The following is a 27,491-nucleotide window of genomic DNA, read 5'->3' as shown; positions in this document are numbered from 1 at the left end:
TGTGGTGTACTGTATATTATATACAATGAAAAATGCCGAATGAATAAGCAAGCAAAGAAATAAATAAATAAACCTTCCCATATTGTTTGAATGAGATTTTCCATAAGAACAATAGCTACATTAATTAGCTGGTTACTATGGGAATTTCTTCATGGATATAAGTGGTATATAGGCTGCTTCAAAATGTCAACCCACTAACTAAAAGTTAGTGCTGGCTTAATTTTTCAAAGCAACTCAAAGTGCACTTTTTGACCTCTTTGAATTCAGTTGCAGACGAGCAAATCATGACTGTGACTTTGAAAAGTCGTTCAAAGCGAACGCCAATGCGAAAAAAAAAGAAAAAAGTACCGGGACAAGTCGAAAGGAAACAAAGATGCCGCTATGAGCTCGAGATGAAAGCGTTTTTACAGTGTGGGCGAGCTCATTGAGCGCGCGGCGAGAGGGGGCGGAGTTTCTCCGCTGTAGTCTAGTGCGCGGAGGAAGGTGGTGCACTCCAGGGAGCTGCGCTGAGATCTCTGAGACACGGACGCAGGCGGCATCAGCATCAAACACAGACCCGCTGTACGGGGCTCCGTCCCTCCGTCTCTCCGTGCCCAGCCATGAAACAGACGTTACTGGACCTCATGAGGATGAGTAGGATCTGCCGGATGGTGCTGGCCACTTGTTTGGGATCTTTTATTCTGGTCATCTTCTATTTCCAAAGTATGTTCCAACCAGGTAGGACTTCGTGACGGTTTGATCCCAAAAGCTTTTAATCGATCCGAGATGCTCTTTTATTCCTTTCGTAGTCCTGTCATGCTGATTTAGTGTGGAAGAATGTCATTAATAATCAATGAGCTGTTTGAAGGAGCGCATCGATCAGCGGCAGCGAGAGTGAATGATGTACTGACTCGCATCAGAGCTCCAGCTGTCCGTGCCCTGTTAATAACGACGTCCAGTTGCGTGCGTTTGGGATCGTTTACTTGTAGGAAACGCGCTGGGCAGAGCCCGAGTCCGTTGTTTGGTGTTGTGGAGGGACGGTCATTGTCTCCGGTGGCCGGTACAGTAGAGTCACTGTATATCAAACATTCATACATCAGTACTGGCACACAGCTGACCCGCTGCTTCTGTTCTCAAACGCTGCTTACTTGTGTTGTTGTGAAATTGAATATTAAGTAAAGTGGAGGGGCATATTTCAAAAACTGAATTCTTGTTGCCAGCTAGATATTGTGCGCTTTACTGGTTGAGCAATTTCACTGATGAGTCTATCTATCTATCTATCTATCTATCTATCTATCTATCTATCTATCTATCTATCTATCTATCTATCTATCTATATGTGTTACAGTAGCTTACTTAGGCTAGATGCAAATGAAAAGTTCTAAGCCTAAATCCACTAGAACTTCACATTGCATAGAGCACATCTGGAAATTGCATTGATGGATGATGCAGGAGGTATAATTCCTCCTGTCTGTTAGACTTTTCCATCGTCCTGCTCGTCCGGGTTGGTTCATCTGGACCAGAGCATGTAGCATGACATCTGTTTTTTTGGGGGGAATCCCCCATGTGCTGCGGATGGAAGATCCAGATAAGGACAATGGAAGCCGTGTAGCAGTGCAGCAGAGAGTAAGCGCTGTGGTCACCGGCAACGGTGAAATGTCTCTGGAAACGGTGAGTCATCAGCGTCACCGTCTTGTGAAGGTTCTCAGCAGCTCGCTGGAATGCCCGTGTCATCATCGTCTTACACGGCGAGGATGCTGAAACAAGACAGAGAAACCGACCGATGAGTGCACACTCATCCAGACGTCGTCTACACATCTGCGCTGGATATCAAGGATGTGACTCACCGCCTCTTTTGTTTTATTGGTTCTAAGGAATAGTTGCTGAAATCTTGCTCTCGCTTTCGAGCCGAGCAGGAGTTTGTTTCTTCATGAGAGCAGATTTGGAAAAAAAAAAAAAATCAGTATCGCATCGTTTGCTCACCGATGGGTCCTCTGCAGTGAATGGGTGCCGTCGGAATGAGAGTTGAAACGCGTGATTGAAACATCTCAATACTACACAAGAAATCAACATGACTTCTTTGACTTCAAAGCATTTATTCTGTCTAAAATGTGAAATATTCCATCCTTATTGCGTGTGACGTATAAGCGTATATGAGTCAGGAGAGAAATATGCACAGATCAAGCACTGCTTACGTGTGAAAATAGTCAAAAACTTTTCTAATCAAATATGTCGAGAAGACAACAGGGGAGGAACAGTTATGGATTGTGGTATTTTACAATATATTAAGGCTAAAGCATCATAATGATGGATTCGGTTCTCATAAACAGCCTTTTGCTTCACAAGACTTTCACTGATAGACTGGAGTCATGTGGATTACTTGTGGGTGTCTTTATCTGCTGTTGGCACCCATTCACTGCAGAGGATCTACTGGTGAGCAAATGCTAAGGCAAATCTCCAGATCTGTTCCAACGAAGAAACGAACTCGCCTACATTTCACGTACATTTTGAGCAAATGTTAATATTTGGGTGATCTGCTTTTCAGTTCACAGTTTTTCGAAGCATCACAGGGGTGCGATGGCATCCCAAGGTCTGTTGGGATGTACAGGCGTTTTTTGCATGGTGGTACGAGCAGCTGTTTCTAAATGCATCTGTGCATCACACATGCTTACGAACAATGTCTGATATAACAGTCTTCCTTATGTTCTGCTTTGGCTTGACAGGTGTTTCAATTTCCTCTTCTCTCTCTCTGTGTGTGTGTCTCTATGGCCACATGCCCTTGCTCTTTTCTCCTTTCCTCCCCCCGTGTGTGACCTGATTATGCACTCTAGCCTACAAACATACCCAGGGAACACACTGGCACAGCACGAGACACACACACACACACACACACACACACACACATAAACACACACACTGGAAAGCGCTTCAAGTGGACCTGAGCCGTTGAATGACAGGCTGACGTAATGCTTCAGCGTGTTTATGATGATCAGAGAAAGAGAAGCAAATGGCAAAATCTGGGTTGCGGTGATTGGTTAAAATTTGCAAACAACTACATACTTTCTCTTATAATAGCACAGGCATGAAACCTAATACAATAGGCAAGCTCCACGCTATATATATGAATAATGTGGAAGTTGTTTCAAAATGATCGTAAAAAAAAATTATAATATAAACAAATACAAATAACCCAAATAAAATGTTTCAACCAGCATGTTTTAATCAGCATCTGAACCTGGAATATTTTTTTTAATATCTCAGATATATTCTAAAAATAAAGGTCTGTGGACTGATATGTCAATATACAAAATCAAGAGATTTCTCATCACATTTCTCTATGTTAAAATTGTCTGAGCTGTGCTATCCACTTTTTATAGCTCAGTTGTCTCTATTTTTATTTCTCCTGGGGAATTCTAGAAAACACATCTGAGAAAAAGTTACGAAATGAAGAATAACAGAGTTCTTGATAAGAGCTACTTCTGAGCAGTTTTCCTCTGGGCAGGACTGTAGAGACTGTAGAAGGAAATATGGGCCGGAAAGGAACCAGAATGAATTGTCTTAGGAGAGAGGAGATAAGGAATGTCTGCAGGGAGCTCAACATTCCTTAAAGGTTGGTCACTCAGGGCCGGGACGAGGACCCAGACCAGCAGACCAAAGAATCCCGGTTCTTCTTGAGAGCTTAGATAAGGCCGCCTTTCTGTATTTGTGTGACTGACTTTCCCTGACGCATTTCTTCATCCTCCGAGTCTGTCGAGGAGTTCTGGCATTTGATGTCTGTGAATGACAAAGGTCACGCCAATGTGAAAACAAATGACAGACCAAAGCTCAAATCACGCTGTTTGCCGGTGCGCAAGTGTTTGCTTGCCGGATCTGAGCTCATTGTTGTTTTGATTTTTTCTGCTTGCCTTTTTTTGAGAGTGCATATGCGGGATATCCTGTTTGTGTGATCTTGGTTGGCATGTTGTTTTTCAAGCTCTTGCCATCAGTTTGCACACACCCACATGCTCAAGCTGGTCCCGGAGAGATGTGGACACTGGTGCAGCTGGAGTATTTCACAATACATTTTATAATAGGCTATCGTTATATTTATTTATTTAATTGTTTTTTAAACTTAAAATAAAACTTACATAAATTAATGTATTTCTGTTTTATTGTATTTTATTGTTTTGATGTATAAAAAAAAAAAAAAAAAAAAAAATATATATATATATATATATATATATATATATATATGTAATTATTATGTAATTATAGATTACCAAGCTAGGACAGATGTGTGTGATTTGTCATATTTTTATTCTTTAATTTATATATATATATAAGAGAGAGAGAGAGAGAGAGAGAGAGAGAGAGAGAGAGAGAGAGAGAGAGAGAGAGCTAAATATTATTATTATTATTACTTTTTAAATACATATCTATACTAAATTCAATGTAATGTAACACTATGCCAATACATTGTATCAGTTGCCAATAAAGCACATATTGAATTAAATTCACAGAGAGAACACCAAATTCTATTTTAATGTATTTTTGCTACATATATTACATATACATATATACTAGTTATTAATAATAAATAATATAGCAGCAAAATGTTTCATTTGAATTACTGTACTATGCATGCGGTCACACAGAAAGGAGATAAGATTTAAGATTTGTTATTCAGGTATGCACATATTATGCAAATATGTTTGAAGCAATACTCCTTTTGCCTTTGTGACATAAATTTAGCGAAATCATTTTAGATTAATGGCCCTGATCCACATTCTCCTCGCTGCACTTCGCTGTCATTATTGCACCATGCCTTTGTGTTCGAGCCAGAGCTCTTGTTGTTGGAGCCCACCAGACCAATTTGGTTGATACCCATCTGCTGAAACGGATTGAATTTGTGGCTCGCACTCCCCAATTCATGTTTTCGGGTGGCATGCGAACAGCTGCCGCCATCATACCTGCCCCCAAAACATGCAGCGTATCCCGATAAGCTTGTAAGGTATCTCTGGAGAACTGCAGGAAACCCCAGCATATCTAAAAGGCTTCCTTGTTCTTTCATTTCGGGTTGATGTCAAAAGCCACGCCTCAGACAGACGGGCACATGCTTTCTGCCCATCTGTTTCTCTCTCTCTCTCTCTCTTGCCGTTTCTTTCTCTCCGTTGGTTAATTGTTAAAATACTTCCCAGTGCTGCCATATGCGTGAGATAAAAGGTATGCACATGTTTGTGGTTTATGAGTCAGCCCATTAAGCTCATTAAGCCCAGTCTGCAGCACGTTGTCGTGGGAGGAGCCGCGTCTTAACGATGGAAAGCGGCAAAAGTGTCATTTACCAAATCCAACATCTGGACGCCAGCCACCCGAGTCTGGAAGAACGAAGAGATTTCTGTGTATGGCCGATTATATCCTAAATCCCCAAATAACTTTGCTTTTTAAGGAGAGTGACTTGGTTTTGATAAAGTTCCTAAAATAGTGGGAATGAAATGAGACAATTGTTGATGCGCAGCATAAGTACAGAGGCATAAAATGACCGCGTGTGCTGATATTTTTAACATTTGGAGTCTTTTGTTCAGATGAAAAATCAGCAGGAGGCTTCTAGGAGAATCAAATGAGGTCTGTTTTTTCTTCTTGTGGGCATAAGAGTGTGAATATGTATGTGTGTGTGTGTGTGTGTCTCATTTGGGCCTTTGTCAGCTTACTAGCTGCAGTCATTATGCTCAGCGTGGAGTGTCAGCACGTGCTGAATTGAGTGTTTTGCTGGCGAGGGTATTGATAAGCATTGATCTTGCCGTAAGACTTGAGCTCTGGACCGTTAATGGAAGAATAGAGTAGAAGAAGAGGGACCTAACCACATTTGGCTACTGTTTATGCTCGTTACCAAGATGGCACGGAAAGGTCACATTTTTGGTCTGTGACAGAATGAACTTTGAACTCAATAAAAAGGATGAGAATGACTAACAGACACACACACACACACACACACACACACACACACGCACACACACACTCATGCATAAGACAAAGTCAGATAAACCATATAAGTCTTATTACAGAATATTATAAACTATTTAAACGGCACAGTGTATACTATAATATAATATAATATTTGGGTGAATTTCACAAAACTTTTTGAATATGTCTGGGAAATAATACATAAAGTCAAAAGGAAAGGAAATAAAGCCTGTTTTTTAAGGTGCAAATGATAACAAAACAATTTTAGATTAGATTAGATTAGATTCAACTTTATTGTCATTACACATGTACAAGTACAAGGTAACGAAATGCAATAAGATATTACATTATAATGCTAATATTACTTTAATAATTTAATAAGCTCTAATGATTTATTAGAGAATATTATACACAATAAATATTAAATGCAAAATTATAGAATTTTATAAACAATTTAAATAGCAAAAAACCCCAACAATAATAATATGATCATGACTATTATTATTCCTTTTTTCAAGAGAAGGAAAAGAAACAAAACAATTCACAGCCAACTCACATCATTATAATATAATATAATATAATATATATATTTCTTTTATTTAAATCATGAAGCATTTATGAAAATAATGTCACAATGCAAAATGTAACTTCATTTTTAATACTATTTTAATATTATTGGTTCTGAAATACAACCTGTACATTTCTTTGTGAAATCCACCACTTCATGTTCCTTTTTTTTCACATTCGGGCCGAGCAATTAATTACATTCTTGTAAAGTGCTAAAGTGAATTATGGTTTTTAATAAGGGAAACGTTTTGCCTGTGTTTGTTCTCGTGTGTGTCTGTGTACGCTTTCAGGAGGGGTGTGTATATGTACAGACTTCTCCTGAATATTGTGTATTTAAAATATGGCCATAGACGACAAGTTATCTATTACTATCCTCTAGTGCTGAACAAGCACTAGTGTCTTAAACGCACGCATTATGTGCGTGTGAGCTTGATTTGTTCCAGCGGTAGCTCATCCTGTCCGTTGATTAAAATACGTTTATCGGTGCAACAGGCCAAAGTAAAGAGAAAGGACGAAAGAGGCCATTAGAAAGAGACAAAGAGAAGAGAACTCGAGTGAGAAGATATGCGAAGACGAAGAAATTTCACGGGGTGTAAGCGATCACCATGGAAACAGTGGCACGTATGATGTGTGTTTTGGGGGATGGGGTGTGAGAGTGTAAACAGGTGTTCACACGTGTGCGTATTTCTTTTATAGGTGTTCGTAAGCATGCGGACATGAGCGAGAATCCACGGCTAGTGTATTCATTTCATCTCTCTTTCTCAATGACAGGGAGCGAGGCATTAAGCGATTGCATGGGGCGTGAAGAGACACGCGGCACTTGATATGAGTTCAGACGTGAGAGAACTTGCGTAATGCATTCATAGACGGCATGGCTTGGGCTAAAACCCTAAAACATTGGTGTACATGCATTGCATATGCAGCCATATTTATACTTTTTTTGTTTAACATCAAGATTTTAGGTAACAATTTAAGTAAATGTGTTTTATGTGTGTGCAACTTTAACTTTTAAATAGCTGTTTTCAAATACCGTTGGCCGGTACGAACTGATGATGCTGTCCCAAAACAGCCAATGTTGTTTTACCTCTAGTTGGTTGAGACACTCAAACAAACTCATGTTAAACTAGAATAAAGGAAAATATGTCTATGATTGCTTTTACACTCTGATAAAGAAGTGATATTGATTAAATGACATTTTAGACGCAGTTTTGCCAGTTACTTTATCTGAACCACGAACACGGCAGTAGCATTTCTTTTTAAAACCTGAGCGATTTAGTGTTTTTGAACAAAACGGTAAAGTGAATGATTCAGCGACTCAATCACTTGTTTCGTTGGTTAATAGATCAGTGTTGTTAAACAAATAGTTATGATTAAATGGCTACTAACTCATTTTATTCCTGAATGAATCTGCATGATTGCTTCTATGACTCTCTGATAAAGGCCGCCATTTGTTGCCACCTACTGGCAAAATGATAGAAAAATCCTCAACAGCACTAAAGTACAACAAGTACAAAAGCTATAATGATTGAAGTAGCTTTAACAAACACTTTATTGACTATCAATAAGCAGCATATTAGGAGTTTACTGAAGCAAAATAAAAAAGCGAATAGTTAATGGTTTGTTAATAGCGAGAACTGGACCTTAAAATAAAGTTTAACCGTAATGTAAAGGTCCTGCTAACACGCTGTATGGCAGAGTGAAGGTAACGGATGACCCTGAAGTGTATATTACAATAGATTACTACATTAAGATGTGCTACAATGGCCTTGTCCCTCACAAACTCAATAAGTGGTAGTATTTATGTGTTGTGACACTGAAGGTCTTTTATACAGTAATTTGCATCCAGACTGACTCTTCTGGTTTGACTACTGTCAATCCCCCCCCCCTTCTGGGCTATTTTAAGACCTCACTGTAGCATAGTCCTCTTCCAGTCTGTAATTTTGTGGTATGTGTATGTGTGTGTGTGTGTGTGTGTGTGCATTTCAGCTACTTTAAAACCATACCATTTTGTTTTGAGAATAAGGAAGAGAAACTTTAGCAGGAACATGGACGTTATGTAGGGAATCGATCGAAATTGAGTGAACAGCAGTCGTCCGCATGATCTCATTCCAAGCTTAATTGCAAAACCTGGACAAAGTCTGAATCACGTTTTCAGTCGGTTCTCTTTTAAAATTCCGCCCTTGGTTGTGACACGAAGACATCCCATCAGTGCACTTCCCTGTACATGTTACCATGGCAACAGTCACAGTGGCCCTTATGGGGGCCTTTTGGTTAGAGGTAGTGGGTGATTTACGGGCCTGGTTCTCTGAGCATGCTCCAAATAGTAACACTAAACAAAGAGCCAAAACACTGCTCACACAGATAGCATCGCACGACAGTTCACTGCTTCATACTCCATGCTCCTCCACACACATAAAGCTGATTGTTCTTCGTAAAAGCAGCCATTGTGCAGGATGTATGTGTTTAAGATTGCATTTCTTTCATGAAGTCTTACAAATGAGCACTATTCCGTTTTGTGGCTCATTCATTTGTTGAGATCCGCCATATACAGTCGTATTTATAACATTTCTGCTGAGGATGAATTATATTAACGCTAGTGAAAATTGAGTAAAAATTTAAATATCAATAATAATAAATAAAAAAATGTACAGATAAATATAACAGTATTTACAATAACAAATATAAATATAATTATATTTTGTATACTTTCAGTTTACAGTGTTTGTAATATTCATATATTGTATACATCATTATAAGAACAGCAAATAATAATAATAATAATAATAATAATTATTATTATTAATTTACTCTATTATTTAGGGTTACAGGGTTAAAAACGAATAATAATTAGTTTGATAATAATAATGATATTTTTATTACTATAGAAATGTATTACTAATTTACTATAGTACTTATTATTATATTTGGAACATTATAATGTAATTATATTTTATTAATTATACTGTTGTTTGTATTATTATTGTTTATCAGCATTTTAATAAATAAGAATAATATGGAACATTATAGTTTAAATGATTTGGTTAACTTAATAATATTGTAATAATATCTTGGTAATAAATAATAAAATATATCTGGAATATTACAGTTTAAATGACATTTATTTTATTAAAATTGTTTAGTATTATTTTAGAACATAATAATAATAATAATAATTATTATTATTACATTTGGAACATTAACAGGTTAAATAATTTTGATATTTTTTATAATGTCTATAAATGTCTAAAATAATAATTAAATCTGGAATATTATAGTTTATATTTATTTTATTTATATAGTTTACTATTAATTTAATGCACAACAATAATAATACTACTACTACCACTACTGGCACTATGCGGGATTGGAATTCAAAGCGTGTAACAAATAATCACATACGGCCATATATAATAACTAAGACCTAGGAACCAAAACTGTAATATCTGTCAAGGTGAGCAGAGCATAAGAGGGAGAGGAGCTTCAGGCTGCAAAACGCTTGAACCACACTTGTAATTCGGGGGTTGTCTGATTTAATGAAGCTAATTAGAGGTGTAAGTGGGTGATCTAATCAAAACACACTCTAAACAGAAGGACCGTGGATGTGTCCGACCCCCCGTGCGAAGCAGTAATGGTACGCTCCTGTGGTAATGGACTTCATGGATCACCGTTGGGAGTCTCTGGGGTAGGATCGGTGAGCACATTATTTGGGTTGCTGTATCTCTCCATCTTTTCCTCGTGCCACTCTCAGTCTAAAACATTCATGAGGTTCCTCGGGGTCAACTCGGCGCAGTTAGACCTTGACTAATAGCCCAAGACCGGGCCACTTAGACAGGAAGACAACATCTGACCCACATGAATAGCAGACAACAAAGCCGTTCGGAGGTGGGTTTAAAGTTTTACACATATAAAGTAGGTTACGAATGAGTGATCTGACTGCAAAAAAACTCTACACGCTGTCAACGTGTACAGATCGCACAGATCATCCTTTCATTACAGTGCGGTGGACACGGGTGCGCATTATGGCTATGATATACATTGAGTCGTGTTTTGACACTCTGCAATGGAAAGAGGTGATGATTGAAGTGTTGTCGTGTCATTTGTCTTCTGAGCATCTGGCTGACGGCTGCTTGCGTCTCCATATCTAACCATACATTAGACCTACGCTGGTTCCTCCTGATTATAGAGCTCCTGCTGCTCTGAAAACGCGGGCTCAGTTAACACGGGGTTTCAGCTTCGGACTTGGGCAACGTGGGTTTCAATTTCATCAGTTGCTATTTGTTGTGTTTCTGTCCTGCAAGCTTCTTCTCCTTCTCCTTCTGCAAGGGTGTGTCGTGCAGAATTAGAGGTTTGTGGTGGAAGCGTTTTTGAGAAAGGAGAAACTCTGACCCAGCAGCTATAAATAGAGCCTGGCTTGCTTTACAGAGAGAATTACAATATATGCTACATTATATGGAACTATAGGTGGTCCTGCCTGAATTTATGATGAATTGTTTCGGTCTATAAGGACTTTTATTAATCATTTGCAATGATCTAGTTCTGTCCAGCTCAGATGAATATGAGTTAGGTATGTTGGAAATAACTATACCAGGTAGGCCATAACCGAAAATGTGGAGTTGTTTATCTTAATGCGACCCATTTTACTTCAATAATGTGACATATCTATCATATAATTATTAAATTATATTTTATCATTATATACGTTCATTTATTCAATGTTTAATGTAATGTTTTTTTTTTGTAATAGCATATATGAATACTTATTTTACAACAATGTGATTTTTATATTGTATTTAAGGAGCCGACCCATAACTCTCTGATGCATGCATTAATAATTCACAAAGAAAAAAAAAAACACTTTTGTAAGGAAACTATAATAACACTAATCATTTTATATTAAATAAATAAAGCAAAAACTGGTGTTGTTAAATTTAGTGCCAAAAAAAAAATCTTAATCTAATCATAAAAAAATATACAAAAGAGTTCAAATTAAATCAGCTCACAGTGGTTTTATTGCAACATCATGCTTAATGATTAAATATGTATTTTTGACAAATTAATTGAACAACACGCATCAGAGTGTTCTGTCATATTAAACATTATTTTATTTAAATCAAATACGTTCATTTTGATGTTCCCACAAAGGGAAATTAAGACATTAATCTAATATATGACAAATCGTTTTACAGTGTAATTAAAATACTACATCGGTAGCCATCTATGCACACTGAAACAAAATCCATCATGCAGTAAGGAGACAAAATGCAGATATTTTTAATGAGAGAACATCCTTAAATGGAAGCTAAATGCATTTGAACCCCCCCAAGAGTCTTTTTAATGCCTACGGGGACCACAATGTAGTTCTAACATGCCACAACATTATACAGCTCAGTTAGATGCTTTCATTTTAATTGCTGTCTCTAGTTTTGAGAGCTTTATTTACATTTTAAAGCTATTTTCTGAGCACCCATTTTAAGTAATTTATTGCGTTTCTCCCTCATTTTTAATCTGAAAAAGCCACTAGGATGGGAGGTATACATAGTCGGCAAGCAAATCTGGTGAGAGACAGATATGTTTGGAGAGAGGCATATTGATTAAAGGGTCACATTCATGCACTGCGCTCTCTAAAACTTATGGTGCGTAAACACTTTAGAGAGTTTATCAGATACCTAATTTTTGCTTCAAAGAGCTTAAGTATCCATCATTTTAGTTCCCAGGGTCCCCGGTATAAACAAGCGTCTGCCATCTGCCAGGTTTGCAGCTTGATGTCACCCGGTGGTGTTGTCAGATGTGGTTAGATGGTGCGTTTCCTAACAAAACTGTCCGCAATGACCTGAAATCAGAAGTAGTTACAGAGAGGAGAAGTTGCATCAGAAAAAGAAAGAGAGAATGCAATAGCAAAGTTCATGAAGGGAACGGTTTTCTCAAGAATAACAGCTCTGCCATCATTTACCCAAACCGTACGACTTTTTCTCTGGGAAACAGAAGGAGATGAGTTCGGATGAATAAGAAAGCACCCTTCTCCACACCAGTTTCTGAATGAATTAATGTTTTTAATGCATCTGTTGACAAATGATTCAGTGATTTCCTAAAAGAGGCTTATGATTAGTTTCTGAATGAATCTGCGTTTTTTGTGAACTAATCTGCTGAGCAAACGATACACTGATGCTCTTGTAGAGAGCCTTTTGTCTGCTTTATGAACAAAGCACTTGAGCAATTTGTTCAATGATTGGACAGACACTTTTTTAAGTTTCTGAATGAATCAGAGTTACTGAATGAATCCAAAGTGAATGATTCAGTGATTCTTGTGAAGAATGTCTTTTTGCAAGAATAGACCGTGTGAGGTTCCTGTCACTACTGAGTACATTTTCTGTTGTATTTAAGTAAATAATATAGTTCTATTATTATGACATCTTATCAAAGACTCTTTAGTAATGCACACTTTTAAGTCACCTAAAAATGTTCTCCTCTGCTATAGTTTCCACATCTCAAGGCACCATGACAGCATTTTCAACTATTCCATCTCATTACTGTCCTAACCTGCATTAAAGCTTTGTCTTCCAGTGTGTGAGACGCCGAAGTCTTTGATCACTATACAGAATGCGACATGAAATGAAACTTCTGAGCTCTAATGGTTTCTCTCATTGAAACGACAACAGCATGAGCCATAGAGGAGTGTCTGTTTCCTACTCTCCAAACCAGGATGTGTACGTTCCTATGGGAGAGCGTCGCTTGTAGTTGGGATATGAACAATGACTGCAGGCAGCATTTTCATTATCTTTTCTTTTTTTTTTGCACTCTCTCTTCTCTTTAGCTGACACAAGCACTTCCTTCCATCTTCGAGACTAGCTAATTACCCACATGGGCACACAGAGCAGTGCTTAGCGTTGGCCTGGAAATGCTCCTGACAACCCGCCGATAGTTTTTAGCTTTATTGCATCATCAGTGATGTCAGAACGTACAATCATATTCAACCTCGGGATCTATACGAGACTCTCGTGGGCGTTATACATCAAAGTCGTTGGCATGAAGGGGTTCGTATGTGAGACGTCAATGAGATGGGAGGTCCAAAAGGTCACCTATGCTGTCTCTGGGTTATAAAAGGTGATTTTTCTCAGTACCTCTCACCGCGTCTCTATTATCTGTGTGTGTGGTCTGTGACTGTACGGGAACACGCTGTATTGTTTGACTGTCTGTTGTGTTGTGTTTTGTTTTGATGGATGGAGCTCTTGAGTGGCAGATGGCTCTCCATCCTGCAGACGCGTTATCACACACCGGGGGGTCCGAAGACAAAAACACAACAACTCTGTTCATTAGACCACCAGCACCTCAACTTTTGTGTGACTGAAAAGAGGGATTTTACATTTTCGGTTACTATGTATGGCATTTTCCACAAATAGGGTATAAAATAAACAGATTTTTGGTCATTGAAAGAGGGTGAAATGTGTCATTTCTGTGCCACGAACAACACCAGTGACTGTATAATTGTTTTATTTTAACATTTATTTTTATACAGGAAAAAGTCTACACTACAGTCCAGTACACTGTTTGTCCACCTCATAAATATTTTACGAGCTGTTTAAATTTTGTTTTATAAGAGCTTTGCAGCCTTTTTATTGCTGTTACCAAAATGTGACGTCCGAATATGGGGTGCAAACATAGTTTTCATTAAATAAACATAGCATGAAATAAAAAATATATGAAAGTGTAAATTGTATAACGAAAGTATTTTTTGCTAAACAATTCAACTCTGTCTCCAAAGATATAGCAAAACAAAAAAACACAAAAACAATCATGTATATATATATATATATATATATATATATATATATATATATATATATATATATATATATACTGTATATACACTACACATATTTAGTAATTGTTCATTTAGTATGTACTAAGTACTTAAAAGTATTTTTAAGTAATTTTGTATCTACAAAAAAATCAATAAACAAAATTGCAACACAAATTTGTAGAACTAAAACTTTTGCCAGAAGTGCTATATTTAAAGAAAGTGCATGTACAGTATAATAAGCAATCAGTGTGATTGTGTTAATAGCTGATGCTGAATCAGCTCAGATGGCGTCAGAGAGCCAAAAACAGTCATCAGTTTGCCTGATTATAATCTACCTCTTACTATCGTCACCATCTTGTGTGTGAGTGTGTATGATCGAGTGTTGTTTGAGGACACCTTTAAATGTGACAGCACCCTGACACTGAGTTAGGGCCTTGTTTAAGCCTACAGTATGGCATGTGCAGGTTGTTGTGAATATGTACGTGTTTTGTGTTTGCTTAAGGCAGTTAGTTTTGGCCAGGGTTGCAGGACAGATGCGCATAATCCTGTGACCACCTGCAATGCAGATCAAAAAGCCGATGATAATATTTGCAGCAAATATATGAATCACTTTCGCTGACATCCGCATCTGGGTGTTTGCGGATTTGAGGGACACGGAGCCTTTTTTCTTCGCCTGTGTTCAAGGTGACGCGTTTGTCGGTTCGTTTCAGATGTAATGTGATCTGAGGGACAATATGGACGGATGGAGACGCCGAGGGAAGAACGAGACGGATGAATAATGACAGCCTGGATCGCCCAAAGAGAGAGTGTGTGCACATTCATTGTGCACAAGGACAGTGATACAAAGATGAAGAGGGACAGAACGGGAAATAAAGGGATGCAGATTCGTCCCGATAGTCCCAAGAAAGAGTTTGGATAATGAATACAGCTGTGTGTGTGTGTGTGTGTGTGTGTGCCCATATTTAGTATGCAATTAGAGTGCTGTGTCGGCATCACGCCGCCAGGATGCTGACACACTCATAAAAAGCCCCACAAACAACTCAAACACACACACAGCAGAGGTCCAGTGAAGTATAATGCAGTTAGCAGTCATATTCACAACTCAGGGTTGGTTTTTGCCTAAACTGTGTGAGCGAATGTCTCCTCAAGGACGGTGAAACCTGCAATCACCTACACCGGAGACGAGCAAACAGTCCCTGTGAGGAAAACGGCTTAATAAACAGACTAAATAATGCCTTAATGGAAGTTCTGTGGGAGGGTTTGGGGGATAACAACATCATTAGCTTAGTATAATTACAAGAGAAGTCGATGGAAAGTCCCCAGCATGCAAACTTGGGCTATTAGACTCCAATTTCCCAGCTATATTGCTCTGATTCAACCGTGTTGACCTACAGTCCTGCATGGGACCAGACGATGAGATGACCGCTTTTACTGCACTCACCCACACACCCCTCAGATGAAACGTAGTAGGAGAACATGACAAACACATCTTGACTCGTCTGACTAAGTGAAAAGTCAGACTTAATGGAGAAGATGCATTATATTTTGCGGTTTCGGACTGAATCAGTCATATGAGTTGAAGGAAACACTTTGAGTTCAAGCAGACACTTGAAAGCGATAGTTTATGTAAAAGCATTCATCCTCTTCTGTGAAACATAATACATAAAATATATATTTTTAAAAAATGTTGCAGTGTATCTGTTGCCTGTTTGATAAAAGCCAACAGGGAGTTGTTTTGAACACTATTGGCTTTCATTATAGACAACTTACTTAAAGTGGCATTTTACCTAAAAATGTCATTTCAACCCTGAATGATTTCCTTTCTTTTGTGGAATATAAAAAAAAGAGTTATTTTACAAAAAGTTGCAGTGTTTTTGTTACCTAGACAATTAAAAGTCAGTGGTGAGTTTTTTGGACCCCACTGGCTTTCATTATAGACAACTTATTATTAAAAATTATTATTAAAAGGGTGTCAGTGCTTACTGGGCCAAATAACAAGAGTCAGTGGGAACTTGTTTTGCGTCCTGTTGACTTTCATTAAATGAACATAAATGAGATTTTTCATTTTTGGGTGAACTGTCCCTTTAAGAACAATTATTAGACCAAACCCATTGGGCCGCTGTCTGGCAGAGTTTGGACCCAACCCCAAGTTAAATATACATGAACCAAAGTAATCAAGGTCTTTCGACCTGTTTTTCTCAACACGTGCACATTTGTCCAGTAATTGTTATCACTCTCTTTTATATCTGCAAAAGAGGATTAGGCAGCTACAATAGCGTTAAACCTGACAAAAGAGCTTAACAAAGATACACACGAGTTCATTAATTAGGTCATAGGTGAATGGGAAAAATCACCCTGCGGTTGTTTGGGTGCAGTGAGTCAGAATATTTTTAAAGTTTTAAGTTCCCACACACACTTCTGCCCACTTGAGTAATGAGTTTAAAGCTGTTCAGTCATATCAAGAAAATATAAAAAGAAAATAAATGGCTAAACTTCCTGCTATAAGATATTTTTCATTTTCTGCTGTCTTTTAAAGTGTATTTCTTTGCCATTATAGTAATTGTTATTCGATAAATAAATAAAAAATATATATAATTAGAGGATTAAATAATTAAGCAAAAGAGAAAGGAGAAAATGCCAGCAAAGTTAATCAGAGAAAGTGGACAATCTGTCCAGATGCCTGTGTCTGGTGGGAAACAAACCCACTTCCTCTTGGTCCACATAAACACAGGCACACTCGCTCAATCAATTCTTATCAGCCGTTGTTTAATGAAGTCGCCTGAATACATTGCAAATATTGAAGTATTTCATAGAAAGCTAATTTAAACCGTAATGAGGTTGAAACCGTGTCTCAATCCACAAGAGATATAAATAAACAGGTATTTAGATGGTATTCCGAGATACTTCAAAGAATACCATAGAATTACAAATGGTTCATGTTCTGAACAAAACACTGCATGGAAGATAGAAATAAGTGAATTATAAATAAAACGTAGTGGCTATTTACGCTAGCTCCGCCCACCAACGTGTGATTGGGACAGTCATCATAAAAAGATTAACTTAATACTTAATATCAGTTTTAGTGGTGCAGATGGTAAAATTAATAAAAAAAAATGTGATGTGATCAACGTAGGATCGAATCCGTCTTCTGATGACATTTTTTCTCCCTTTTTAAATTTTAAATCACATCATAAAAGCATTTAAAATAGGAAATAATAAGAAAGTTGAAAATAAAGTGTTGGGGAGGGCTTTATTGTCCCAACAAGGGTGTCAACCATGGCATATATTTAATCATTTGAATCAAAATGAACAATTACACTCAATACGTTATATTCTGTTTTATAATGTACTTCAATACTGAGGTGCAGACAACCGCCACTTGCAATAAGTAGTATAGCAGAAAATGCTATTTGCACCTAAATATTGCTACTATTTTCCACTAGTGTAAATAGAATCCATTGCTATTTGCACTTAGCGCAAATATCCGCTGCCTAAATAAAACTAGAATGATTGAATATATTAAGTATTTTTATGTTAGAATAAAAAGTGAAATAAATCAAATAAGCAATATATATGATGATTTCTTAAGCCACTTTTTTGTTCAATTTAATGCAGTTTTTAATGAATTATTCGGCATATCATGTTAATCCCATTTTTGTGTATAATCAGTCCGAGAGCCCTAGGACATTCTTGCCGATGGTTCAAAATGAAACATTAGTTTTGGCGTGAATCGGCGAGGGCCCGATGGCCTGCATTCGTCCAAATGGGAGTCTTGTCATCTTTATTGACTGAAAACATCCTTTTTATTACTGTATATGTGGTTTTATGAGTGAACGCATTTTAGTTGCAGTCTGACTTATGGTTTTGTGCGCTCGGAGCGCTGATAAGGGAACTGATGTGTTTTAGAGTATGTTACGGGTAGATAGAGACAGATTAATCCTCCGGTATACCATAATCCTCGGCTGATGGATGGCTGCAGATATGTGACTGTGTGACTCGGAGGAAACAGGCCTGCTGGGTAACGAGCAGCGCAAGGTCATGTGTGCAGCTGGGCTAGTTAACAAACCAGCATTTATGTATTATTCAGCGCTCCTTTTCCTTGTTCGCTGGCTTTAAACTTTGTTTGTTGATTAGCTTAGGAGCCTAAAACATTCTTGTTTTGCTCATTTAGCCCTCTGATTTCCCCCAGGACTAAACAAGATCTCTGTGCCTCAGGTTCTTTCGTTTCCCCGGCTCTCCGGGATAAAATATTGCCATTAGATCCTCATCTATCAGCGGCGAGACATTTGATCAATGTGTACAGCCTCAGATCTTTACAGCTTAAAATTCATAATGCTGCCCACTACATGGTTTGCCACAAACAATGGCCAACTGTCTGATGAAGCGGGTGAGCTGAAGGTCGCGCAGCGGAGAGGGGGCAGGTGCTCTGGCACAGTCAGCGGCGTTGTCAGCATACGGGAAATTACAGCAGGTGTGTGTCCAATGGACCACCAATTTAATAACAGCACCGTCCACCTGGGTACAGGTGGGATAATTTTAGTGCATGCTCAGGAAGGGGGAACCCATACTGAAACTCACACACACACACACACACTTTGTGTGCAGGCCTTTGTTTCTGGTTGTTATGAGTTTAGAAGGCTAGATAAGGTCAGTGCTTGAGGTCAAGCAAAAACAAAAAACACCAATTTTTAGCATTTTAGCATGATTTTTGAGAAAGCATGTGACACTGAAGACTAGAGAAAAACTAGAGAAGAATTTGGACGAACGGAAAGGTCAAAATAATGCTAAATAACAACTTACATTAAATTTACTTTACGCAGTACGTATTCATTATGTGATCAAGTTATTTTGTCATCAAAAGGATTTTGGGTAGGTTTTCAAAAAAGCATCCCAAAGTTTAAAAAAAGGACGTCTCCATTTGACATCTGCAGAAGTTGTAGTTGCTTTTAAAGCTGACGCAATGAAAAAAGCAACATTTAATTCACATCAGATTATCCAAAAAAGTGTGCTAATTTTTGGGCAGTTTTTAAAGCTGAGGCTTTCGAAAAAAACAAAACTCTACCAAAAAAAAAAAAAAAAAAAAAAAAAGCATGTTAATTTGTCATCAACATTTTACTGCTAGCTTATAAAGCTTAAACAGAGGAAAAAAACAGCGCTTCTTCAAATTCTCCTATCAAAAAAAAGTATGTTGACTTGCAATCAGCAGGTTTTCTGGTAGCTTTTCAGCTGACGCAGAGTAAAAACCAACGCTTATTTAAATTCTCCCAAAATTAACCAAAACAGCAGGATTTCTGGTAGCTTATAAAACTGGCACAGTGGAAAAAACAACACTTTGGCCAAACGTGAATGGTTTTGAATTTAAAAATGGCTGATGCTGACAGAATGTGTTTGCCAAAAACAAAGAAGCTTGTTTGTTAAAAATCGCATGAAGTGCCGTCTCTACAAGTGGATGTCAAGACGAATCTGTCCGCATTTTCCCCACACTTTGGAATAAAATACTTAACGTACGCGGATATGGTGAGGGATGTGCAGGACTCCATGTGGCCATATTTACACTAAATAAAACAGACCGCAGGATTATGAAGAAGGATTACTTCCTCTTATGAGCGAATGAAAAACTGGCGTGGGGATGCGAGGGATTTCTAAAACGGCCAATTAAATCACATAGAGCGATCTTTCGCTATCACTGGTGCGCTAATGACAACCCCTCAGGTTGTCGACCCCCTGATCCAAACTGTCTGTTTCTCGTCCAAAAGACTCTCCATCCCTCATTAACACATCCTTTTCTGTTCCTCCGTCACTCTGGTTTTCCTTTCATCTCTCGTTCCCAGCGGTCTCGGTTTCATTCGGGTTCCCTTTCCTCGAGCTGGATTAAACAGTAGGACATCAGACGCTCTGAGAACGCCGTGCACTTACAGGCATTAACACACTTTTAAACAATGCTTTCTGTGTGAGCAAACACACACGACTCTTAGCATGACACAAACACACACTATAAGTCGAGATAATGTTACATGAGGGCGAGTAGGCGAAGCTATGTAGTACTAAATCTGTCAGTCTCGATCTCAGCACAGAGACTGCTTTCACAGGGCACCATTTCAGCGGTGCCGGTCATTAGCTTTCATGTAGTGTCATTTCAGCAGTGCCGGTCACTCTCTGCGGACTCGCTGCTGAGAGACAAACTGTATAAAACTATTACTGTCAGTTACGACATGGCAGAGCGTCTACACATGCATTACCGTGCTTCAATTATTCATCGATTGCACCATACACACTCCAGGGATGTGTGTGCGTTTTGAGGCAGCGACTTGGAATTAAATGTATTGTTTATATGGAGATTTGTTGGATGGCTTTACGGCTTTGCATTATTAAAGACTTGCCCTTTTACTGAGGGCATTCATTCAGACAAGTGTGTGTGTGTTGAAGTGGCCGTACTGGCGCTGCGCATCGCTCGTGGGGATTGGTTGATGTTGCTCCTACCGGCCTCTGATTGGCTGCTCTAACTGTCTGTCTGTCTCTCTCTTTGTGTTTTGTTGCAGTTATGAGGCGGAACCCGTTCGCAGCGGAGGGCTGCTGCAGGAAGGGCTCTAGAAACGCCCTGCAGGAGCTGTACAATCCCACACAGGTAACAGTACGCTGGATCTTATGCTACGCACAGCAGGCTATCGGAGTAGTCGCAACTTGCATGAAGAAAAAATACAGTAAAAAGTGGTGAAAATGTTCTACTAATATGGTGAAAATGAGTGTTAATAAACCAAGTAAAAAAACACAGCGATGCTAAGATAATGCAATAAACATTTACTAAATAACATGAAAAATTAAACAAGCCAAACACAAAAAAACAATAAAAATGTAAAATATATACAGTAATTCACTCTGGGAATCACTGTAAATCATAAATGTGGCTCATATTTAAATATATTTTCTGTAATATATCTCATAAATTCTATATTACAATAATAATTATATAACTTAAATATAATTTGAGATATATATGTGTATATATATACACAATATATATTCTTACAGTAAAATGACAATATGATCCTAAACAAAAAAATTTTTTTCACAGCATATGGTAAAATTCGATTTCTTACCTATTAATCATTATTTACTAACCTATTAATCATATTTTAGTATTTTAAAGCAAATATAAATGAGTAAAATAAAATTTTACAATGGATTACACTGACTACATTTTTTTATTTTCATTTTTATTTTAAATGCACTTGAATATAGAATCAGAAACTGCCAATAAAATTCTACATTAATTACAGCTTTTTAAAATATTTTAAGCTTCGGAAATTGTGTGTGAAATCCAGTATGTAAAACAGAAATTGAGTGGAACTGATAGGACACACCAGAATGAAGACACGACTGAAAAAAAAAAAAAAAAAAAAAAAAAAAGGCGATAATGATTACAGACCAAAAGCAAATTTTTTTGTCCTAAAAAAAATGCACCTATGGATAGTTCACGATAAGACATTAGAAAAGTACAATGAGTCAAATTTGATTTCATGGGTCTATAAGTTTCTGCACTGAGGTCAGCGGGAAAGAATAACCTCTGGACCTTCTGTGGAATGCCTGAGCATGTTACTATGGAAACACATAAGAGCACTCACATTTCATTTCCAATGTAAAACATGCACGTCTAGAGCTTAGTCGAGCAGATCCGCTCCACCACAAAGCCAACATTATGTGAGGATTGATTTCATCCGCTTTAATTTCATCCCTCTCTCTGTCTTTATTTCTCACGCTCACCTTCCTGCACGTTTCCAACCACCTCCACCTTTCAGTGATTGATCGCGTACCCCGTCTGTTCTTTGTCACCCGACCGACCGACCGTTCCAGAAACCAGGGTGTAGCTGTAATAGTTTGTTTTCATCTCATGTTCAAAAACTCTTTCACCTTGAGAAATCAGGCTCGGCGCTGTCAGAACGTTTTGCGCGTAAAGGAAGCCAACAGCTCTGAAATGTCACAGCACAAGCAGTAGGTGGTCTGGCACTACACACACACACACACACACACACACACACACGTCTTTTTATCGACTTCAAATGTATTTCTACTGAGCTAATGATATTTTCCATTCCTTAAAGACATATGCTAGCTTCAAAACAAGTTAAGCTCAATAAGTAGCATTTGTGGCACAATTTTGATAACCAAAAATACATTTTCACTTGTCTCTCCTTTTCTTTACAAAAGTCAGATTTAGGTTACAGTTACACACAGTGGACGTCAATCAATCAAATGTTAAAATACTCTGATTTTAATAGTATAGAGTCACGATAAACTTCACTTTTCTGCCTTTTAAGCGCTTCAGAAACGGTCCCTGTTCACTTCTGTTGTAAGTGCATCACTTTAACCTTGATGTTTTACGCTACAAATGCTGATTGGAATGAACTCAAACACTTTGGGCAGTATGCACTGTCAACGTCATTTTAATGTGAAAAAAAAAACTTTTTTTGCAACTTGTATCCAGTTTTACAACATCGTTGGCATTACAACAGAACACCATAAACTCTAAAACGACTGTAAAAAAGATTTAAACGGGTTTGCAGCTCAAAAATACTTCTTTGTCTTAAAGAGCTTTTATAAAATTTTAAGCTTCACATTTCTGCCAAGACCTCAAAAAACTGGCCTCGTTCACTACCATTGTCAATGCGTCTCTGCGAACTCTGTGAATTGAGATTACCTTGCATTGAACCCGGAAAAATGCCTTTCCCTTTCATTAGATGTTACTTAATACGTTTAATAACCCATTTTACTCTTTGTAACCATTGGCTGCTCTTCACGTGTAGTTAATTTCAGGTTTTACTGTCCTTTTAGGAACATTTGGTACCCACAATGTAGACAAACCTGACACACACACACACACACACACACACACACACACACACACCTGTTCTGATGTAAATTCAAGCTTTTAAACCAGACTCAATCCCTGGTGGATTCTAAGCGAGTCTGAATACATGTACAGTATATTTAGACTGCGTTTCCACACGCAGCGGCACATGTAAAGTTCCATTCATTTTTTTTCCACAAATATGAGGCTTTCTTTCTGACCACTCGCGCAGGATTTGCCATTCGATATGCACGGGGGCAACAGAGTCCCATTGAGTTTTGGAGACACTTTTACGGGGTACGTTTCGGAAGGCCGTCGCTTATCTTGTGAATTCCAATACCCTCGGCTCACACAAGGTTGCGTGTAAGTTGAAGTAGCTCTATTGTGAAAGCAGCCGCATTCACGCAGACTATAGAAACGCCATACTGGAGATTCAGGTTACTGTAGGCACTCGGAAAAAAGCTGAAGTGCGCACTTAATAGACTAGAACACTTACACGGCGTGATGCTGTAATGTTCAACAAGCATCCGGCTGTATATACATACGGCATAAAACGCAACACAGCTTTTATTATTCCACACCAAACTGTGGCAGGTACTAAAACTGTTACACTGTAGATTATTCTCCCTCGCTATTATTCTTTTACGGGCTGTTCGCCCACAGCAAAGCTCTTTAGTCAGGCTGTAATGTGCCTCTGTTTGGCTTTTACTGTGCCTGCTGGGTAATGAGACCTTCGCTCGTCCGCCGAGCGCTTCCGCTCTCTTTCTGTGTGAATGAGCAGGACGGTCCAAGAATCATCTGCTCGGTAAATGTTACCGTCTCGGCCCTAATGAGGACACCCCGAGAGATGTGCAGCTTGCCTTTACGTCTAGCGGAGTGTGGAATTCCAGCAAATAAGCATAATCGTAGAAATCACCACTAGATCAACTATTTAATCAGCTTTATTTGGCTTGTTAGGGACTTTAGCCATGTGTTACGGGAAACCGTACACATACGCTTTGAAATAAACTCTGCGACTGATTCTGAAAGCTCTGCATAGAAACAAACACTTCCCTTAAGGGAAGCGCACAGGAAACTCTTGAAGTTAACATAATATGCATAAGCATAAAAGCAGCAGATACTTCACCGTAATACAGCGTAATTCTAATTGACATCGCTGTCAGATTGCCATCCTGTTGCAATGCATAAATGCCTTATCTTGTACGTTTAGTTTATGCCAAAACGCATGAGCTTGTCAAGTTTCTTTTGTTTTAGGAGACAGCGTGATTATGAAGATAAAATACTGTAGTAAACAAAAATACAGAATTTAATCTTCAGTCGTGACAGGTATTTCTCTTGAGTTTTTCAATTAAAATAGCTTCAGTGCATTCTGGGATTGCTTTAGCAATTTTTTACTTTTATTTTTGAGTCCATTGCGACGCATTCTGGTAAACCTGCTTTATCACATACTTAAAAAAAAAGAAGAAATAATGATACAAGAATGCTTGTTGAAATCATCAAGGTTACTGTATCTTAAAGTGCAGCATAATTATGGTGACGCAATACCTTGATAAAAAAGAAGACTTTTTAAAGTAATTTATTCGATTTTTGCAACTTTGAATAAATGTTGAAAAGTTTCTAAAATGCATTTTGGAAACTTTTGTGAGTTGTCCAGTAAAATGAGTGAGTTGTAAACAATAAAATAAAATAAAATAAAATAAAATAAAATAAAATAAAAAAAAAATAAAATAAAATGCTATTTAGGTAGTATGATTTGCAACAGAGTTTTGTTAAAAGTATATTTGACAAAAAAATGAAATGATTTACTCAAACCAGTACAAGTCTGCGAAACACAAAAAAAAATTTTGTTGCTGGTAGTCTTCCATTTTTTTCACACCATGGAAGACCGATAATAAACTGGTAGGTTCTGAACAACTAGAGAGAGAGTAAATGACAGAATTTTCATTTTTGAGAGAACTATCCTTTTAATATTAAACCTGAGTAATCATATCATGTAGCAAGATCACGTTACAGAAATGACTTATCCAGATATCAAAGGCATTGCTGATGAATCAGTCTGAGAAGGAGAGAGGGATCGTGGGAATGAATGAGCGAGTCTATACGGGTTGGCTGACAGCTGTCTACTTCACTGCGTCTAAGCACTCTTCTGCCCTTCATCACTGGAACATGGCTGCTTGTGTGTGTGCGTGTGTGTGTGTGTGTGTGTGTGAGAGGGAGAGTGATGGGTAACACCTGAGGGCCGCACACACCCCAACCGTCACAAACAATTACGAAAACACGAGAAGATGCAAGATCAGACAAGCACGGAGACATACCTAATCAAAGAGCATCTGACTCAGAAAGCCATGAACTGACGCATATATTTCACACTCTCATCTCAGAATTAGTTTCGCTGGGTTTTAAAAAAAACCCTCACCGCGTTCTCTTATGGTTGGAGCCATTCGCGCCGTTCCATATTCAGATGTTTACGGACATGTGGCTTTGCTCTGGGACTAAATGCTGGACAGGAATTCATGGAGACCGAGCACAGAGCAGAGACTTATGGCTTTAGTTTCAGGTTCACTGAAGTGCACAGTAAATTAACTCACTGTGCTTTTGCTGTACGCCTAAATGAGAGCCACTGGTTAAAGCATGTACACGAACTCAAAACAGTTAATGCAAGAAAATTAAAAACTAAAACGATGATTGAAAACCAACAACAATATGTGATTTTCACATGATGGTTTATTAAAAGATACGCGGTGGTCAAGTGTTTTTGTTTAAATAATATAAACTTGTGCAATATAAATGCACACACATACAGTATTTCCATGTATGTATGTATTTATATTCATATAATGTATATATATAAGTATATTTAATATGTGAACATAGTATATTTGTCTTAAATATATGCGTGCATGTGTGTGCATTTACATATACATTATTATGGATGTGATTAATCACGATTAATTGTTTAAAGCATATTTCAAAATAAAAGCACATTTGGAAAATGAAATAAAACATAAAAGATTATGTAAGCATTTTAAAAGGTTTGCCTGCTGGATCTTTAAAATCTTTAAAGATTATATTCTCTCTCTCTCTCTGTACACACACACACACTTATATCTAAACTGATATAAGTAAACCATTAGAAGAACAGCAAGCTTGTAAAGCTAATAACCGTTGTGTGTGTGTTTGAGAGAGTCTTTGATAATCTGGTGAAAGTTCAGGCAGCCTTTCATTATGTTTAAACTCTTCAGAGGAGAGCTATAATCAAAGCATCAGATGTCTCGTATTTCCTTCAGCGTGCAGCGGCACAGCTCTGACATTAGTTTGTGAACTCACTGAACTGAACTCCTCTATGCCACTTGTCTCTGTAGCTCAGTGTAAGATGCTTTTCAGGTGCGAGTGGTGGAAAATCACTGGCTTGACATTGACTTCTCGGGATCTCTCGCTCTCTCCCACCCTCCCTCGCTTCTCCTTGTCCTCTGTGTGAGTCTCTTTCGCTGGCTCAGTGGGAAATGCGTGGTTTTGTTTGTTTTCTTAAGGCAGGTTTTTCTGGTGAGGTGGGTCGGGGGTAAAAGAGGGTGTGTGTGTCCAGATCTACACAGTTAATAACTAATGAAGAGTGCCAAAGCTTTCATTTGTTTCATAATACAAAGACATCATTTAATTTAGTAATTTATTTCATTTTGATAGTAAATACTATTTAATTGGATTGGGGGGAAATTATTTCAATTATGTACTCCCCTGCAAATTTAGGAGCAAAATAAAATAATAATATATACATAAATACAAAAATAATTTTAAAAGGTAGAGACGTTATTTACAACAATATATCTTATTTTATCAGTGTATATTAACCTATTAAATATACATAAATAAATGGAAAAAAATGAATAAAAATAAGATAGATAGAATAAGGCCTAATTTTTTTATTTTTTATATATTCTACAATAATTAAATGTACAATGTATATATATATATATATATATATATATATATATATATATATATATATATATAATTTTTTGTATATTTTTATTTAATTTGTATATTTTTATTTAATTTAATTTACAGTTGTGCTTTAACAATTGTGTTTTGTGTATTTGTCATTTTTATGATTTTATGCTTTTAAAATGTCAATAGTTTGTAATAAGTTTTGCATTTTAGTTTTAGTTGTAATTAACACAAACACATAAAAAAACATTTAAAAAATATATATATATATATATATATATATATATATATATATATATATATATATATATATATATATATATATATATATATATATATATATATATATGAACATTTTAAAGTAAAAAAAAATCCTCCAGTTCCAAAGTAACTTTTTCAACACTAGTGTAACAGTCTTAC

General features: G+C 37.5%; 2 protein-coding genes across 3 annotated transcripts in view; one reads left to right on the top strand and one right to left on the bottom strand.

Moving 5' to 3' along the window:
• The first annotated feature begins 479 nt into the window (after positions 1-479).
• chst11 (carbohydrate (chondroitin 4) sulfotransferase 11) overlaps positions 480-27,491 on the top strand; it is a 38,635-nt gene continuing 11,623 nt past the window's right edge. The window contains exons 1-2 of one of the 2 annotated variants that reach the window (XM_043237753.1): positions 480-702; positions 20,824-20,909. In XM_043237753.1, coding sequence (XP_043093688.1) covers positions 600-702; positions 20,824-20,909 — 189 coding nt within the window. In that variant the 5' untranslated portion in view covers positions 480-599. Of the gene's footprint in view, positions 718-20,823; positions 20,910-27,491 lie in introns of both variants that reach the window. The other variant, XM_043237752.1, reaches the window with a different exon arrangement.
• The window catches only part of slc41a2b (solute carrier family 41 member 2b), a 50,118-nt gene continuing 34,308 nt past the window's right edge, over positions 11,682-27,491 (bottom strand). Inside the window, exon 11 of the mRNA XM_043237744.1 lies at positions 11,682-12,316. Coding sequence (XP_043093679.1) covers positions 12,278-12,316 — 39 coding nt within the window. The 3' untranslated portion in view covers positions 11,682-12,277. The remainder of the gene's footprint in view (positions 12,317-27,491) is intronic.

Source organism: Puntigrus tetrazona, chromosome 4 (assembly GCF_018831695.1).
Source record: "Puntigrus tetrazona isolate hp1 chromosome 4, ASM1883169v1, whole genome shotgun sequence".
NCBI classification, from domain to species: domain Eukaryota; kingdom Metazoa; phylum Chordata; class Actinopteri; order Cypriniformes; family Cyprinidae; genus Puntigrus; species Puntigrus tetrazona.
This window is presented reverse-complemented; position numbering and strand designations above follow the sequence as displayed.